This window comes from Ambystoma mexicanum, chromosome 5p, assembly GCF_040938575.1.
Source record: "Ambystoma mexicanum isolate Mex_15411 chromosome 5p, UKY_AmexF1_1, whole genome shotgun sequence".
NCBI lineage: Eukaryota > Metazoa > Chordata > Amphibia > Caudata > Ambystomatidae > Ambystoma > Ambystoma mexicanum.
The window spans coordinates 1,335,231,565-1,335,251,554 of record NC_090930.1 but is presented as its reverse complement, the minus strand read 5'-3'; the positions used below and the strand labels follow the sequence as shown (position 1 = coordinate 1,335,251,554).

At 44.3% G+C, this 19,990-nt stretch overlaps 1 protein-coding gene across 1 annotated transcript in view; it reads right to left on the bottom strand.

The window, feature by feature from the left end:
• MTRR (5-methyltetrahydrofolate-homocysteine methyltransferase reductase) overlaps positions 1-19,990 on the bottom strand; it is a 983,610-nt gene that overhangs the window by 177,578 nt on the left and 786,042 nt on the right. Inside the window, exon 12 of the mRNA XM_069613725.1 lies at positions 9,139-9,257. Within this exon, the coding sequence (XP_069469826.1) occupies positions 9,139-9,257 (119 nt within the window). The remainder of the gene's footprint in view (positions 1-9,138; positions 9,258-19,990) is intronic.

The following is a 19,990-nucleotide window of genomic DNA, read 5'->3' as shown; positions in this document are numbered from 1 at the left end:
AGGGACATCCATCGACTCAAGCACTATCTGTGCCTCACCCAATTCTGGATGTCAAGCGTATAGCTGAAGCTCAACTCTACAAATGCCAAATTCATTTTCCTAGGAAACCCCACCAAGCATGCCAAATTCCAAAATTGGCTGAAGGACATGAAGCTTGATGGATTCAAGCCTCAACTTTTATCCAGATCATTTTGTTATACTATAGACTGAACTCTCATTCAAAACAATCATCGGCAAGTGGTCCCAAGAAAAATAGTAGTAGCTTGCGCTCCTCCACAAACTCAACTAAAATACCACTCTACCCCGAAAAGAAACTCATTATCTACAGAGGCCTTCACACCACCAGAAGGCACACATTATCAGACTGGAAACAAAGAACAGCAAGAGGGAAAAACCTGAAACACGCCATTTCCTGATGAGAACCCTGTTGCTGGAACAAGTTACCAACGCAGATAAGACTGTTCCCCTCCTTCCTACACTTGATGAATGACCTTTCTTCAAATAAAATCTTGCAAATCTCTGTTCACTCCACGTAGCCCTATTTCTCCCCCTTCAGAGGTCAACCTCCCCTTACCTATCCAAGCTCCTCTGCTACCCCTGCATATAAACATAAGGTAATGACATGCTTTGTTGCTTTTACAGGTCTTTATACCACATTAGTGCCACCTCACAGAACTGGAGGCGGGCGAGGGAATCTTTCAGGCTACAAACCAGCACAGCTAACACCAGAGCATCCAAAGATCAGCACTGATGGGCCCATCCTCCAGACAAGGTGGAGAGAATGGGCTTGAAAAAGTCTGGGTCAAAACTGACTCCTATGCAAGAGAAATGGTGATCTGGGTGGCTTGTATACCTGGAAAATCTTTTAATAATACAATTTCTGGTACATGTATGCCACAAATGTGAATTTGCCATCTTTGTGAGTCCTTGAAAAAGTACCAACATTTTCAGTTTCCATTTTGCCACCATTTTAAGTTTTTTTCCTTTATGTTATACAGTTTATGTGTTTGAAAACTGTGCACACTGCAAGGGCTTTCCAGATGGTAGTCTGCGAGGAAAGGGAACAGCAGAGTTAGTCGAGGAGCACAAACAGGGCGTAACAAATAAAGGATAAGGAAAGACAAACTAATAGGTAAAATAGAGAGGGCTAGTATTTGTGAACGTTGTGTTCATGGTATTCCAATAAGCCTGTAAGGTGAAAGAAGTTTGCGTAAATTGAAGAGTACGTTCAAAAGGTGACTGTGGAGAACAAAGAATTTCGTGGAATGTGGGATTAATACAGGATATCACAAATTGTAGTGTATGGCTACGTGATGGATTCAAGATGTGCTCAAACAAAGCCTTGAAGAGTATAGGCTTTCACTGTCTGGGAGTACATTCAATGTTTCCCACAATCTTCATAATAGTAATTCTGGGACTACCAAGCCTAGTGGCAAGAGTAGTCAGGAATAGACTCTCAAAGGTGAATGTGGATGGCGGCAAATAGGGTGGGGAAGGGGAGATGTCTGTCATTTAGTACGCAGTGAGGGACAGCACTCTTTTATGGAAAATGGTGAAGTACATGACTGCCTCTTTGGCTCAGCACTGGTTAGACTTCAGTTCCACGCAGTCATGCTTTTATTGTGAGCATGGCCCTGTTGAAATAGTGATAGTGCAGTATAATTAAGTGCACTGTGAAGTTTTTTTTATCGAAATGTACTACGAGGTGAATGGTCTGCCAATGGGTTGTACACTGTTGTTTAGAAGCAGGATGCTGTAGATTTGCACAAAATGCACTCAACCAAGGAATAAGGCTTGTGGGAAATTTTGAACATTGTGGCAAATATTTTTTATTGGCTAACCCCTGAATTACAGGGTTCAAATGAGAACAGCTGGCAAAGAAAAACAAACAAATGCTGGGCAGACTAGTTAGTGTAAATTTTGATGGCTGGGCTCACTCTGTACATTGTAAGCCCCAATCCCTTGGTCTCTATTACCCTCCCTCCCTTAATCCTCCTATCACCCATGTAATCTCTTTCTTTTCCATTTGCACACCTTCTATATACCCTCTGTTTCTATAATATACTGCACTACAATACCCACACACATTTGGTTCCACTCTCCCTCACAAATACCTCACTCTGCTCAAATTCTGCAACCAGCTCTCTAGTACCATCAATCCCCTGTCTTGTCTCTCGGTCCACTTTCACCTTCTCTGACCGCACCCAAACAACCCACACTCTACTTCTCCTTCTGTCTCCTTTTATACTGTTTTCCTGGTGTTTCTGTCTTCCCCTGTCTTGCATTGGCTGCAGTGCTCACCTGACTTTATACACAAATCAGTGCCTGTCATTTCCCCCAACTGATGACACCCAACTCATTTAACTCATTTTCAGGCTTCCTTCAGCCACCTCCTCTCCTTCCCTCATCTGTGACCATCTAATTGCCATTCAAAATTGGTGTGCCGCCAATGATCTATGTCTAGATGACAACAAGACCAAGATCCTCCTCATTGGTACACCTTCACCATCTATTCCTCTCACTCTCTGGCTGGCCTCCCTTGGCCCTCCTACTACCCCCAACTGCAAGGCTAAAAATCTTGGGATCATCTTCTCTACACTGTCCTTCTCCTCACAAATCTCTGACGTTTCTAAAAAAAATCTAACTTCTTACTGCACCCCCTCAGAGGTACTATGCCTTTCCTCTCCTTCCCTCGGAAGCTCACTGTCTCCCAATCTCTGGTTCTCTCCATATTAGACTATTGTAACAGCCTATTTCTAAATCTACCTGCCTCCACTCTTCGCCCTTTACAACTAATTCAGAACAGGACTGCAAGACTTGTCTTTGGCCTCAAGCCCTGGGATCGTATCTCTCCAGCTCTGAAATCCCTCCATTGGCTCCTAGTGGATGTAAGGATTACATGTAAAATCCTCTGCATTATCCACAAGGCTTTCTGGGTCCTGGGTCCAAAATACCTTCAACTATCCCTCCATAAATATCTCCCCTCTTGAGCCAATCGCTCCTCTACCTCTAACTCCCTCAGGGTCCTCCTTTTGGAACACTCTCCCTGCCACCTTGAAACTTGAGGAGAACCATCTCTGGTTCCGGAAGCACCTCAAGACCTTCCACTTCGGCTCTGCCTTTTCCCTTTTTCTCCCCTGCTGATCTGTTTCTCTCTGGCACCGTGCACCTGGCCATCCTCTGTCCTTCAGGCCCAGGTAACTGCTCACACTGCCACCCTCGTGCTCTGCCTCCGGGTCACCACTTGCACTGGGGTCTGTATCTGTACCCATACAGTCCCCGTCCACTTTTCTTCTGCACTATCAGATTTACCCTATCTGACTAACCTAGCACTTGCCACCTGCTGGCTGCACTAACACTATATAGCTTTTACTTATTTATTTAACTTATTAATATTTATTCTGTTCTCTCTTCTGTTCCGCACTCTCCACATCTCCCCCTTCCATGCACTTTCCTCCTTTTCCCTTTCCAATGCACTTGCACACTCTTAATGTCACTAGTCCTAGTAAGATTGTGGTTTTTGTTCTCCCCTGTTCCCCTCCCTTTGCCAGGTCACGCTCTGAAACACTTGTGTATGAGCGCGATATAAATAAAATATAATTTCATTTCATTTCATAAGCTATGCCACAAAGGTGAGAGGCCTGAAAAAACTTTAAGCCCCTCCCTCTATTCCAGCATGTCTTCAGAAACAGTCTCTGGTGTGGTAACAGCCAGGCGCTCAGGCTTCCTATTCTCTATGCGGCTTTCTGCAGGTATCGGTGAGTGTTGCTGCCATTTTGATTTGCGGAAGGTTTCTGTGTCTCTCCTGTCCCTCTGCAGTTTTCTCTGCCTCTCAGTTCATTTTCTGCTGGTTCCCGATTGGCCTCGGGTCTGTTTGGGATGGTCAGGTCTGGTGCTGGCTGTCTCCTTCTTGCTTGGCAGGAAGATTCTCAGTCTATTCCCTAACTGTGCTTGATCCCACTCTCCTGGCTCTGGTCCAGGTTTTCTTTGTTGTTCCCAGAGGCATTTTGGAAGTTGAAGCCAAGGCCAGAAAATGTACTGGGCGACATTGGGAGTTAAAGAGCAATACCAGAAGAGACATTTGTGGTACATGGGGACAGGTTCAGGGACTGGGGCCCCTCTAGATCAAACTTCCTGAATCTAGGACAGGTCTGGATCAGGCTTTTGTCCTGGTGAGTCTCCTGCCCCATGTTGAGAAGGATCCCTGCCCTACCCCATGACAAGTTCAGCACTCTGACCCGGTCACACTAACCGGTTTCTCCTTATGGCACTGAAGCATATATTCATAAAGAAAACAAAGAAAAATGCGTAATTAATGGTAAGGGGAACGGATCCATTTATAGGAATACACATTTGAGAAGTATAAGTAATTCTTGGAGGGTCTATTAAATGCATTCTCCCAGAAGAGTAGGGATTCAGAGAAGGAGTGATGCTTAGCAGAACTAGTGCTGTTTGAATCTGAGAGTTTCAGCGGCATGTTACCTGCGAGCACCAAGGTAACATTTACTACTTGCATTATGACTGTGGAAAGTGCTTAATAATATCACGAGCAAATGAATGCCCATAATTTCCTGATTACTTGGAACAGAGATTATTTGGCCAGATATTCACATTCTTAGAGCAAATGTTTCCACTACAGTATATAAATGATGAACGGCTGTGCCAAACATGTCAAAATGTACTTGCCTTGTATCTGCCAGTTCAAAACCAAATTGTTTTGATCTTCCTGTGGTAGGTCTGTAGAAAACCTTCCAGAGCTTAAAGTCTACAAGTAGAGTATCAGCTAAAGGGAAATGCTCTGATAGAATGAAATACCTATCTAGTCAACGGCTGCCACAGTGACAACAGGAAGCCAACGTGTTGCAATGTAACACGCTAACTCCACTTATGAGACTTAAGGCTCAGGTTGTATTTTTTTTATGTAGGTCAAGTAATAGGTAAGTAGTCATCTTATCAGGTAAGTAACATTTCCAGCCCAAAGCACAGACCTATAAACACGTCCATTCTCAAGCAGCGCATCTCTGAACTGTCACTCCTGAACATTTCAGTCACACATGCACGCATCATTCACTTAACATTCCAAGCCCATCCATGACATCACCAGCATCCACATTCAAAAGCGCACACACACAGGCAGATGAGCACTCTCGCAGCATCTAAAAGCCAAGCATAAGTCAGCACACTTAGCCTCTGCACTGCTACACTATATAGCAGTCAAAACATGACTGTGTGGGAACACCATACAGATCTCTTCTTCTAGTAGTCTGTAGCATGGGACACATTTTTTTATTTACCGCCAATCAGAATGGGCTTTACCAAAAAAACTGTTTCAGCCTCTGCCTTCCCTACTGTATCCAATACCTTCTAATGAAGGCCTTTGCTGAAGAGATGAGTTATTCCTCATCAAGATATAAATCTTCTCCAAAAGCAGCCAATTTCTTGTCACCATAAATGGATCACAATAGCAATCAACTAAAGCAAGGGGCAATGAAAGTGAATAGGTGCCGCCTTATGGAATGAACATGAATCTAAAACAAGACTTGGACAGGCAACAGAATAATGCATTGCTTTATTCATTAACATTTCTCACCACTTGCATGCTGCCATTAGAGACAAAAAGGGACAAAGAGAGCAGAGTTTGGCAAACACAAGAGTACATTTCAAACTGGAATATTGTCTGCAAACATTTAAAGTGGTGCCTTGTCACATTGGAACAATGCACTGAAAGCTAAAGAAAACCAGCGCCAATTGCAAAACAGGTAAACATTAATGTTGAAAATAACACCAGCCCATGTATTCATGCGTCATTTTATAAACTGAAATGTTATGTGTTCAAAATGAAGCCTCAGAGAGAACCATTTTTTTATTTTATTGGCCGTGTTTCAAATTGCAAAATGATTATTATTTATAACATTTTGAGCATAAAAGAATGAAGCCATTGAAATGTTTGATGGGAAAGGCTTGCACTTTGTCATTACAATAGAAGTAAATAACCCTGTCAAGCCTACAGAATAATTTTCAAAGTTGCGGATATTGTCACAAATTCTTAGATGTCGTCCCTCTCTTAGATGTCGTCCCTTCTCCCATTGGGCGGGACCCTTCCCATGGGGTCAGGGCGGTGCAGCCACAATTCAAAGGTCCCCCTAGGGGTGGTGCATCATGGGAGGATCACATGGGGAGGAGAGACCCTTATGAGACAGGGGAGGACATGTTAGGGACAACACGGTATCAACCAACTCCTTTACTACCTCCCTTATCCTCTCACACTGTGAAGGGTAACACAGTTCCACACACCTCAATCTATCTGAGTATGGTAGACTATTCCACCTTGCTGCCTTATACTGAGACGAAGGAGAGTAGTGACTACCCATGTGAATTCCATTGCAAAACTGCAACGAAGATGAACATCTCTAACCCAGTGCAGATTGGTCATAATTGTAATGAGACAAAGAAGAGGTACAGAGTGCTAAGGAGCACCATGCGGAACCAGAGTGAGCAGAACAGACAATCTGGAACAGTTAATTCCAACTATGATATAAAAAGGGAAGAAGGACTTTGTATTGCGGCCAATCCTCTTAGGAGGAACCACGAGAGCAAGGACCCGTGTAGAACAAAGACCGACAGAGAACGGGAACTGCGAAGGGAGCTGGGAGATCCAAAGACGATCCAAAGCAGAATGACCGAAAGGGAAGCTGGCAGATAGAAGCACCAAGTGTCCCTGAACCCTGGGAAGAACAGGGATAAGAGACCATGCAGCCAGGAAGACAGTGGTGGCTGAGGAGCCAAGCACATGAGAACCATAGAAGTCCCCCAGCTGACCCAGGAGGAGTAAAAAACTACACAGACCATGCTCTAAGGTACGCATGTTGCTTGACAGGCACTGGGGACCGGAGAGGCAAAGCTTAAAGGGGCACAAGAAGCCAACACTATAGGTTCTGGGACCCTGAAAGCAGTGAAGAAACATTATGATACATTTTTCAAAAGGGTAGTGCTTGGCAGGAGAGCAAACCAGGTCTGTCAAGAAGGAAGAGAAACCGGAAATAGGAAGAGGAATTGCGGCGCTGGGTCCTGCACCCACAAGAGAGAAAACAATCATCCTTAATCTTCATAGTCACAGTACCTGGCAGGATAGTGAACCAGGTTGGCTGTGTGTGAAAGGTCAGGGGATGTGAGACATTTCCCTTGGAAATACAAAGAGCTGTGAGAGAACCAGGGGAAGGGAGACATATCCCCTGGTGTGTTTGTGAACATTGTGAAAAGCCAAGAGAAGGGAGTCATTCTCTTGGCATTTTGAGAAGCCTGAGAAGACCATGGGAAGGGAGTGATTCCCCCTGGTATTTGTGACTTGGTTGGAACTTTGTTTATTTTTCCTAAGAAGAGGATTGTGATCAGGTGAAGAGAGACATTCCCCCTACTTCAGAACTGTGTTCGTCCAGAAGAAGGGAGTCATTCATCTGGACCGAGAAGAGAGTGATCCAGTTTAGTTCATTTATAAGTGTAATGGATAGAAGTAGGATTTGGACACAGGACAGTGTACTTTTTAGCTACAGACATTCTGACAGCTCCTTTTTAAGGCTGGGAATCCCCTCTTAGAGTTAGGGATAGTTCTTTTTCCTCCTTTCATGTTTCAATAAATGTGTGTAGTAATCAATCAACATGCCACCTTTGTGTTGATCTCTTACTTCTAAGTTAACAGAACAAGTAGATTTTAACTTTCCATAAACTGGGGTGCACATTTAGGCATGGCTGTCATCTGACACCCTGCACTGTGGGGGAAGCCTCATTCAACACATCAAAAAAAAACATTATACTCCCAGAACAAAAGGCCATGTGATCATGCCCTCTGAGTTAATGGGCAGCCATCATCTTTGCAAGTCCCTCTAAAGACAAGCTATTCTTATAGATACAAGCTAAAATACCACCCAAAAATAACAAACATATGTTCACAAATTCAAAGAAATTGCTCATCAATCGATGACCCAGGTACTGGGAGAGTCCACTGGGATCAGCCTGCTCCTCCTCGGGGGCAGCATACTTTGTGATCTGCAGATTAATTCCACGTGGGGTCTGTCCGGCCTAGCTGGTGCACACTCTTCGACACGACATGCGTGCTGCGCCGTAACAACATGCATGTGCTGTTATGAGCCATCTTGCGCTATTTGTCCTCTGGTGGTTGGGCCTTCACCGTAATTGGGGATTCTATAATAGCATGCATCTAATCGCTCCAACTGTCTAATGAATTGTGGTCTCTGATAATGACACATGAGGTGCCAGAGTCCATGAGCACAATATTAAGGCCATACACAAATCTCAGATAAACGTATATTACATTATACACACATACAACTGACACCAGTTATTTGGCATTAATGGCTTATAGCTCAAGAAATTCTTAAATATCACCGGACAAGTAAATATGCTTTACTGTATCTTTGAACTATTTGACATCTGTGCATGATATTTTGCTATGATTGCATCCCATTCATCGTCTATGTGTTCTGCATGTCATGTATAGCAGAGCCCACAACTGTAGGACATCTGTTTCTGGGGTAGTTTTACTGATTTGTACCGCCTCCCACCTTTTCAGCGCACCCCCCCCTACCTCCCTATAGAAAGGATTTGGTACAGCTGCTGTCACAGAGTCCCCGACATCGCTCACTGTGCCTTGCCCACACACACTTCACTCTACAGCCTCAAACTGGCAATACACTAGTCCGGTCCATTAATAATAATTGAACTGTTGAGTGATTGTTTGACTGTATGTTCAGACTGCAGTCTGCCTAAGGGCCATTGAACCTACAGCAGTTTGAAGTCATAACACATGGCAGTAGGTGCAAAATAAATACCATATAAAATATGCTCTGTAGAACCAACTCCTCTTCAAATATTGGGTCACCAACCCTTTATTAGCACTGCTCGCATTCGTGTCAATGTCCTTTTCCTGGCCACGTAAGAGAAGCTTCCCTCCAGAGACTCAGTGATGATGTTGCTAGATTCATCACATTCTCCTTACACTAGCATGTAAGCTTGAATATCTAATGATTAGTAAAGAAAGCAATTCTCCAATAACATTAAAAATAACATCACTGTATACTAATTCCGAAGACATGACAAACAGCATTAAGGTACAAGACATACCTTTCTTGTAGAAAACCAATAAATGGTGAAATTCCTGTTCCTGGACCGACCATTAAAATAGGGACAGACGGATCAGCTGGCAAGTGAAAACTGTTGGATGGGCGGGTAAAGATGGAAACCTACAACAAAGAGAAATCCAAAAGGACACAGTTACATTTTATAATCTAATTATTTAATCCTTGTACTTACAGAGCTTTTAATCATCGATTTTCCAGACCACATACACCTTTAATCAAAGCATGTACTGAAAGGGATAGGTAGAGTTATGGGGCTTATTTGCAACCATAGTTTGCTAGACATTAGTCTATTAGAGGGAAAACAGACACCACTAGTAGAAGTTATTAAACGAATAGATGTAATGACAGAAGTGTTGCACTGCATGACAACATTAATTTGTACTATTTTTACTACTAATCACAAAGAGGATCACTTAAAACTTGAACAGAACTCACCATAATCCCAAAAAAAATTAGGCATTCATTTAGACGTTACATCATCAAAAAAATGGACTATCCAAACATAAGCACAGTACTTGGAACAAAAGATCGCTAGTACACAAATGCAATTCTGCATGGCCTTTTACAACTAGCGGTTTCGTGGTTTTGGAAAATGTTGCTTTGCAAATAATTGCAATAAATGTTCCAAATGAATTGTGCTGCTGGCTCCGAAAATTGACAGTTAGAATTAACACACATTGCAGTAATTGCTGACATTTATTTGCTAGAAACAGGATCTTAAATTTTAAGAAATGTAAGGATTTGCTACTCCGTGTACCTACACATTTCATTGGTGCTCTCCGAGATCAATGGTGGCACAGGGGGCTAGGATGATGGTTACGATCTAGCTAGCAGAGACAAAGGCGATGTTGCATCTGCAGTGTGCCTTTAATTGTCTTGGATATTTATTGAGTGTGTACTGGCTGGACACAAGTTACCTTAGTTGTCTTCCAACTTTGATAAGTTTCTTCCAGGATGAACTGAAGAAGAAAACCTTTTCTTGAAAGTTGGTCCTCTTCTTTAAAATGTTTAGCACAGGAATTCTGAAGGGGCAATTGGGAAAAACTGTTTAACGCTCTTATTATTGGGAACTCAAAGGGCAATACTTCGACTCAGTTTGAGACAGTGCCTTATCCATATGGGGCCTTTTATCCTACGGAGAGTGCCAAACTGACAAAACATCCAACACAAAAGATTTACTTCAACTTGATTTAATATAGATGTGATGTGGTTGGGATTAACACCTATGGGTGCTAGAGGTTTATCTAAAACTAAAAAGGCAATTCCAGTCCTGGAATACTGTAAACAAAAGGTCTCAGGATGGCTTAAACAATAAGGTGTGTTAATCGCAATGCGGCAATCCCCACAAGAGACTTTTACCCGGGGCTCCATGGCGGTGCTACCAGCGCTGCCATCTGGAGCGGGATGGTGACAGAAGTGGTGCAGCACCCAACATGTGGAGGAACAAATGCATATCCACCCCTTGGCATGCCTGTGCTGGAACAACGGGAGCCAAGAGGGTGGTGTCCTCTGCTCTGAGAGATGGTTCAAATCCTAATAGAGATACCCAGGTTGATGTAAATTACTAAAAATACAAATCTGAGCCCAAAGGATCTGACAAATAATATTTAAAAGGAGCCCATGCTAAAACAAGAATGCAAAAAGCAAATAAAGTGAATGTACAATTGAAGTAATAGAAGCCCAACTTTCCACCTATCAACAGCCAACAGTATGAGGATTCTGGCCATAAAAGCAGAGACAGATCATTCTGAACTTGTCTCAGTCAGGAACAGGTTCCCTGTACTTCTCTCCAGATGCATCTGCATGAATAAGAGCTGTATCCTGAAGAAGGAGTTGCTGCCTGGGTGAAGGAGCTTGGGCTTTTCCCTGTAGCACTTCCTGCCTTGAAGCTGCCTGAAGAGCCTGGAGGAAACTGTTTGACCCAGGGGGAAGAACGAGAGTACCCCTGCATCCTCAGCTAAGCCGGAAAGGTTGGAAGAGCTGACCTGCCTAAGAAGGGGCTCGGGGGACTAGCTGACACAGGGGAAAGAAGGAGAGTACCCCGGCAGCCCACCTAAACCAAAACAAGAAGAAGAGCTGACCTGCTTGAGAAGCCAGAGAAGAGGCTGATGAAACTGACTAACCCAGGGGGGCGAAGGAGAGTAACCCTACAGACAGAAAGGTGAAAGAGCAGACCCGCCTGGTAATAGTCTAAGGCAAAACCTTGCTAACATCCTGGTAAAGAGACCAGGACAAAAGCAGGACCCCTGAGAGTAAGAGGGGCAAATGCAATGATTCCCGGAAGAGGAGAGGGCTGACAATCCAGGTCCCCCGAGGATGTTTGAGGCAAAGAAGAAAGAAAGAAGAAACGTGGACACAAGAGATCACTATCCCCATCTATAAAAAAGGTGATGGACAAGACCCAAGCAGTTACAGACCCATCTCTCTGCTTGATGTTCCAGGAAAGCTGTACTGCCGTTTAATACTGATAGACTTACAAGTCTGGGTAAAGGCCAGAAAATTGGTAGACCCATTGCAATCCGGGTTTGTAAAGGATTTAGGTACAATTCCAAACATAATGTTCCTCAATCTGATCAAAGCACAGAAGGCAGAAAGATCTCAACCCCTGTATATGGGATTTATAGATTTCAAAGCAGCATTTGACTCCGTTGATCGTGATGTGCTGTTTCGAAAACTGGAGGCACACGAGTGTCCGTCTTCATTATTGTCTTTAATCATTCTGTTCAATTCTAAAACATCGATGAGGGTTTGCATCACCTTAGATGGCAAGCTGTCACCAGAAATAGCAACCCAACAGGGTTTAAAATAAGGCTGCGCACCGGCAGCATTTTTGTTTCATTTTTTTATTATGGATCTGGGGCATGAATTTGCAGATTGTATGGGGGATCCCCCCCAGAATTGGTGAACAGCAGATCCCCTACTTAATGTACGCGGATGACCTGGTCTTATTGTCTCAGACTCCGCAAGGTCTTCAGCGAATAGTCGCAAGAATAGGGGGGTATGCTTCAGAAAACAGATTGATTATTAATGTTGGTAAAACGCAAGTAATATCATGCAGCCCCTCGTTGGCAATCAGGAGATCATTTCCCCTGCATTCGTGGTCGATCCAAGGCATTCATTTAGACAAGGTGTCCCACTACAAATATTTGGGGATCAAAATCACTAATAGACATAGTTTGGGGGACATGAGTTTAATGAGGCACACCAAGCTACTCCAATTAATTTCCCAGTCCAGAATTTTAATCAATAAATTCGGCAAATTCTCCTTAAAACATGTAGTGGATTTTTATAAAATGAAAGTGGTACCGATTTTATTGTATGGTATTGAGGGCATGGTCTTAGACAAATCTCACTCCTGGGAGGCCTTGGAATCAAAGTACTGGAAGGAGATCTTAAGCCTGCCCAATGCGGTCCCGATTGCGTTGATACGATACAAACTGGGGCTATTGTCGTTGCAGGCACAGGCAAGTGCCTTGTTACGCAAGTGTATGTTAGGGGTAAACACTGGCACAGTTTTAGATGTTCTAGCCTCGGCCCTGCTAAAATCAAGAAATACATTCCCGAGGAAATGGTTGAAATATGTATTGAATCACATTGTCATGACCCATAGAACTTGCCCTTTCTGGACTTCCTGGTCCTTATCGCGATGGGGCTTGTATTCCTTGTTACTCCCAACATGGCCGTGCCAAGTGACTTGCCTCGCACCAGCCTTTACGTTGGACACGGCACGTTCTATAAATTGGCCATGCCCCCACGGCCTTGCGCGTCTCAACGCTATCATTAGGTAGTGACTAGACATGTGTGTGCTGTTCGGCGAATCCGCTATTCCTAGTTTCCTGGTCCCTTCTTCCTTCCTTCCACCTTTTCCCTCTAAATCTGCTCCCGGAATCCTCAACCCTAGCGACCGCTAATTTCTTCCTGGACATCCTGGAAATGCGACCTTCCTGGAACTCTGAACGCGCTCTGGAGCCGGACGAGACTCGAGCAAGCCTATACAAGACCCGATCCATCCACAAGAGGAATCCTCCCGCGGAACAGAGCAAGCAGCGATCCCAGGTGAGACGGGGGGAGATTTACGACACACATGGTGGATGCAAATGTAACACTTGAACTGTTGCTTCAGAATCCAGATCGCACTAAAGTGAAGCGCTATCAAGCCGACTGGGCTGGGACTCTATCTAAGTGTATACACTATAAAGACTTTAACATCTGGGCTTTTGGTGTAAAACCTTATGGAGTGTTGGCCCCATACTTGGCGAAAGCTCCATCGCCGGTTATCCGGGCTGAGTTCTTAAGGGTCAGGCTTAACCTATGGGGTACGTGCGATATATTGTCTAGGCGCAAAGTGATCACTCTAGACCTGAATTATTGTAGATATTGTAAAGATGTACGGCAAAAGGAAACCCTCCAACACTTGTTAGTTGAATGCCCGTCCCTAAGGTTGGTACGGGAAAAATGCTTTCAGAATTTACTGGTATTCCACACTTATTGCTCTGGAGAGTTTAAATGGCAAATCATGTTTTCAACCTGTTAGGCAGAATCCTGTGCAGTTCCCTTGGGGACCACTGCAAGAAGATTAAGTCTACAGGAGTAAGCAGTAAACCCAATTGGTAGCAGTCTGTACCACCCAGATTTACCTGGTAGCTGTGGCTGAGCAGTCAGACTTCTCTCAAGAAGATTTAGGCAGTATACAGAGGATACACAATAGGGCCAAAAACACAGTAGAACAAGCAAACACTGACCAGAGCTTTGTATCAAAAGTATATCATTATTTATTTAACACCCACTTTAGAAAATACACTAGCACTATTAATCAAAGCAAGTTCAAAACACAATCAGAAAAGTATACACACCTCCCTTAGCAATTATTAGACAAGTCTAAGTCAAAACACCACTTTTTGACAAAACTAAGGTGAGCGCGTAACTTAGATGGCACTCCAATAATTAAATAAAAGCCAGGTCATAAAGATAAAACAGTTCCCAACACTTAAGAGACACAAACAAGTTAGTGAAGGCAGAGTCTATTGTAGAGCCAAAGTTCATAGGCCAGGCCCACTTTAAATGGAGCAAGGTGAAATCTGCCCAAGATCACACAGTTGCGAAATGCATTCAAGTCTTTGTAGAAATGTTCAAAAGAGGTTGGGGTGGTTCAAAAGATAAAGTTAGAAGGTCTGGGAGCCAGCCCAGTTGGAAAGCCAAGGATTTAAGGGTCACCTTGAGCAAACCGAAGAAAGGGAGGCCAGGTAGAACACAGTACCTTTAAAGTTGGGGAAGCTCCAGCGGTGGCAGTTGTTCCTGGCAGCGGTTGCAGTTTGTGGTTTTGACCAGGGGAAGAGAGGATCTTGTCGAGGAGGAAACATGGAGTCGTTGCACTGCCCAGGGAAGAAACCAGCCGCAGAGTTTGTAGGTTAAAAGGTGCGTTCCTGGTATTCACGGTCACAGTGGTGCACCTTGGCTATCCGGCCGCCGGGGTGCTTGGCACGGGTGATTCAACCAAGAGACATCCTGGAAGGTGAAATGGCGAACTTGTTGATCCCACCAGCTCAGAGGAAGAAGACTCTTCCAGCAGAAGATCTTCTCTTGTCGTCGGGAAAGTGGTGAGGTCGTTGCAGCAGGGCTCCACCGGTGGTGTCGTCGTTGCAGATGGCTCAGCTTCTCCCCTCTTTGTATTTCTTAGGTCCTGTGGCGACTTCTGAAGTTCCAGTCCCAAAAGCCCTGCTTTTATACAGAAAAAACCCCATTCAACAGCCTAGCTGTCACTCAAACATGCTAAGTGGTGAGCCGGGCGGCTCACCACTGGGCCAATCAGAACAGAGTGCGACTTGAGTTGCTAAGGCAACGCCGTCCAGGGTGCCAATTCCCCCACCCACACATTCTGTGGAACCCAGACAGAGTGGCACCAGTTGGAGGGCTTCTGTGGAGAAGGCCACCAAAAAGTGGAACAAAGGGCCCGACCTTGGTTGGAGTTACAGAGACGGACACGAACGCCATTTTAGAAAAGAGTTCTGGCAAAAAGACCCAACTGGTGATTTAATATTGAATAAATCATTTGGCGGTATCTTTAACATTGCACCACAAAGTGGTGCGTTTAAAATCAATGGGAAAATCCCATAGGAAATATTCTGGTGGAATATATTGCGTGGTAACCACTGCCACCAGGCAGAAACTCGACAAGGGGGGACTGAACAGTGCCCCCTTGGAAGCAGACCCAGGGGCAATCAAATGAACCCCTTTCAGTACTTCCACAATATGATGCTTTGTACTGGTTCTGTTCACAATTTTGGACTAGTAAAGTCAATGGTGACTTTACATGCCCTGGGAGACAGTAGTCAGTCCCAGGGTATGGAGTCCATGTTTGGGGGTCACTATGACACCCCTGTGTTACTGCACTGAGGGTGCTGTGTAACACACACACAAAAACAGATGATACCCTATGGAGTAAAAAAAACAACATAGCCCATAAGCACACAAAAAGTCAAAGACATACCTCAAATCATGCCTAAGAGTGGGACGAAAAGAATCTCGCTCTTAGCAGGAGAAAATAACAAACCCCAAAAATCCAGCAAAGCTGCTGGGGGACTCACTAGGTTTGGGAAATTAGCCTTTATAAGAGAATTCTCCCTAACACAACCCCAAGAGAAAGAGTGTGGATTGTAATAGTACAATTTTTGAGATTGGTGCTTCCAAGGAGCGATTACTTCCACCAGGATAAATAACCTGTAGGACGCTAAGGTTAAAATGAAGCCCCGGTATTTAGTGAAGATCCGTGATTCAAAGCTAATGACAAAGCTTCCCTTGGGTGTTTTTCTGTACCGTGGTATTTCTTTAGCTTGTTTTATTCTGGTGTATGTTGCCTGTGATTGGGCTTATTTTAATTAGTGGACCGGTTTATTATGGGAGTGTCTGGATTTAAAAATCATTTGAGATGTAAGTGTAAATTGAAATTGTCCTTCTTATGTGCTTTTTAAGTGTTTTGTATAAGTTTTTGAATTTGTTTTGTATTTAGTCCATAATATTTGAAAAGTTGTGTATCAACTAAATCAAATTAATAAAAAAATATTAAAAAAAGAAAATAAAAAGAAAGAAGGAAGGTAATTAAGATTGTAGCGGGTCAACTGCAATATGTGGCCAAGTGGCTCTCTGATGAAGAGACTCCTGAACATAGGTTGTTTGGGCAGAACTGTACTCCATTTTACTTAACGGAAATGATCCGGTTGCCCGAGTCAGAAATGAAAGAGCGCCCTGGGATGATGATATCTGGGTGGAAAATGTGATGTAGAGCTTGCCGGATGATGGGAGACCCTGTCCCATGCTCCCCGCAGATACGGTTGGTTGCACTGGCGGGGGGGATAAGCAGTTAAGGGTGATTATCAGGACCTACTGGGAATCAGTGGGGCTGGTCACGTTAGAGGACATTTGGCAAGAAGGGACCATAAGGGACTTTGGAGAACTTGGGGAAGCAGCGGGATTACATACAGGTCAATATGTTACGTATCACAGAATGGTGCAGAAGATTCGGAAAACGTGGCCTGAAACAATTTTGAGAGAGGAACCAGATGCTATTATTGGGGCAATATATGACATATCGGAGGGGGGGCATCAGATCTCTAGACTATATGAGATGATGATGTCTAAGGTCGGGAAGGAATTGGTACATTTAAGATCGGAATGGGAAGCGGAAGCGGGAGCCCCTATAGAGGATGTGAAGTGGGAACGTGCCTTGGGATACCACAAGAAGGTGTCAAGAAATGCCAGATTGAAACAAATACAGTTATATATAACGCACAGGGCATACATGACCCCTCTGAGGATATCGAAGTTCAAAAACATTGGGCGCCAGGCGTGTCCTATGTGCGACGAGGAGAACGCCGACATGATGCACATGTTTTGGGCATGCCCGGTAATTGAATGCTCCTGGGGTGAAGTAGCACAAAAACTAGAGGAGAAAGGGGTCACGCTCGTCATAGATACAGTCTGGGCCTGCTTGCTGGGTGGTTTCCCCAGATCACCGAAATTTAAACATGTCGGAAAATTGAAAGATTTGGCATATGTGCTTGCCAAACGAAGGATAGCCATGGGGTGGAAGAAGTGTCACAAACCACGGGTGGAGGTGTGGTGGAAAGAATTACAGAAATGGGCGGAGGCTGAAACGATGGTATGGCAAGAGACGAGCAGCATGAGTGGGGAGTAGGAAATGGGCTCCCTGATGGCATGGAAATCATTGATAGCGGAAATGTTCAGAGAAGTATCAGATCCAACAGAATCCGAGGGCAGCGAAACTCTGCCACACCAAGCAGATACTGAATGCGAAGAACAAACAGTCTCATATAGGGGGGTGGGATTGGGAGAGCAGTGACTAAAAACTAAATGTGTTTATTGGAATTGTTATAAATTGCACTGCAAGTTTAGTTTGTATTGTTGTTTGGTTTGAATAAAATTAATAAAGACATTTAAAAAAAAAGGAAGGTAGTTAAGAAGGAAAGCGGAGTTACACAGAGAGAGAGAGAGAGAGAGAGAGAGAGAGAGAGAGAGAGAGAGAGAGAGAGAGAGAGAGAGAGAGAGAGAGAGAGAGAGAGAGACAGAGGGCCTCATTACGACCCTGGCGGAAGACCATGGTGCTATTAGCAGCAGGGTCCATGCCGGTAAGTTACCGACTCCGCCATGGAGAAAGGGGGAATTACCACCCCATTACAAGGTTGGCGGGGCGGTAATTCCCCCTTCCTCCATGGCCCTTCCCCATTCCCATTTTTGCCCCATAGGGCTCAATGGGAATGGGGAAGGCGCTAAGTACGGTGCCGCAAATTGCGGCACCGTAATTAGCACCAAGGTCCCTTTGCGGGTCCCTACTTTAACGGCTGGTCTACACCAGCCATTCAGGTCGGGTCCCACAAAGGGACCTCGTAATTAGGCGGTAATAGGTTAACGGCGCCATTAACCCATTAGCGCCTGGGTCGTAATGAGGCCCAGAGATCCAAAGTACAGGACCCAGCTGATCCCTCACCTAAGAGGTCCTGCACCTACAAGGAAACTACAGGTCCCAGTTTGACTGCTTCATGTAAGACGCCTGTTGTTGGTTTATCTGAGGAAACCATAAGAGAAACCCTCTTTTTAACTTTTGTTAATTAGGGAAGCACTTTAAGTTAGATATTTTACCCTCAATACTTTCCACCCAAGGGACGGAAGTTTATATTCTTCACTGCACCATTTAATTGAGCTATTCTGACAACTCACTTTCAAGGAACTTTTGATTCAGGAAACCTTTATTTTAAGTGAAAGGTTTAGTTGTAACAGGCAAGTTTTCTGTGGGGGTTTTAGTACGCTGGGGCACGTTTTTTACTTCATATTTGTTTATTTATTGGTTATTTGTAAGGTGCATATGCAACAAATGGTGTTACAATGCGCAACAAGACAAAAAGGGGTGGGGGGAAGAGAGGAGAAAGATACCAATTATGCTCCTACTAGGACTTGTAACATACAGATCGTGCAAGTGCAGTAACAAGAAGTGCGAGGGAGAGGGGGGAGGGAAGTGCCAGTCTGTGTGAGCATGAAGTGTGCAGACACGCCCCTGTACGCTCACACCAGAAATAAATACAGCCACCAGGGAAAAAGGCCCAAGACATGCTTGCAAGGATAACAATGCCTCTTCTCGGGCCTCCACCCTGCACGATAAAAACACAAAAACAATAAGCTAAAATAACAAGCTAAAATAACAACCACTGCTGTTCCCGAGCCCACTAATTATGCAGGGCTCCTATTTATTTCCTTTTCTTCCGTTGCACAAAAAGTGGTACCACCATCTTCCCTCACTCAGGGAGGATGCCTACACTCCTGTTTCCTAGAATGGTATGACATTAGAGAAGTCATTCGGGTGCATTTAATCAGAAAGCTAAAACTATCAAAGCATTCATGTTAATGCACCAAACTAGAAAAGTCAAGCCCCCCAGGTTATATGACACTAAATGTCACTGACAAAGATTCAAAGAACATTTGGTTTCCTGTAACTAGGGCATATGGGGTAGAAAGAATGTGCCTTTAATTACATGGTGTGTCGTCTTGCTGAGCCAGGACCAAAACTCTTATCTGGATTCCTCAGAAAGGTACCTATCTTTGCCAACACACTGTATGGTTATAGGCACACTCTTTGTACCCCATATGCCCTAGTTGTGTTCTAGGAGTTTTTCTATCCTTTACCTTCGCTCGCTGGACCATCATAAGCAGGGTGTGTTCACCAAACTCAAAGGCTTGCTTTACGTGTTCATCTGGTGTCTTTCATGATGTTGTTATTTTTGGCGTGGGGTGTGCGTTGTCTTATGTATTCCGAGTGTGACAGGGTGTTCAGTCGGTCTATGATGGTCAGATAAGCGCTTCATGACTGATGTCAGTATTATCGCGAGTGTATACAGTGAAAACACTTGATCCCATCAATCGAAGCAGGACATTTTGGCGCGGCTGTTCTGATGCCAGTTGTTTTGATACCACCGTTTGGGCCCATTTCCAAAGTCGGCGCAGGGAGTAATGGGCACCGATACGTTTCGGAGCCCTGAAAATGGCTCAAAATTGACATCTAGTCGGACATATGTATGGCACGGCCGTGCACTGGAAACAAAAACCTATAGATGTCTAAGGAAATCAAACTTGCAGGCTTTTACATATGTGCACATAACCTTGGACAGTCAGGCGGCCTGTGCTCCGGGAGCAAATCCTCTGGCCCAGTAAAGCAGAAATGGATTACCTACCTGCCAGATCACAGGAGTGTAACATGTCAATATTGAGTGGCAATGGGCCAGTGCCACATACTAGATGCCACGATATATAAATGACTCGTAGATCTTATG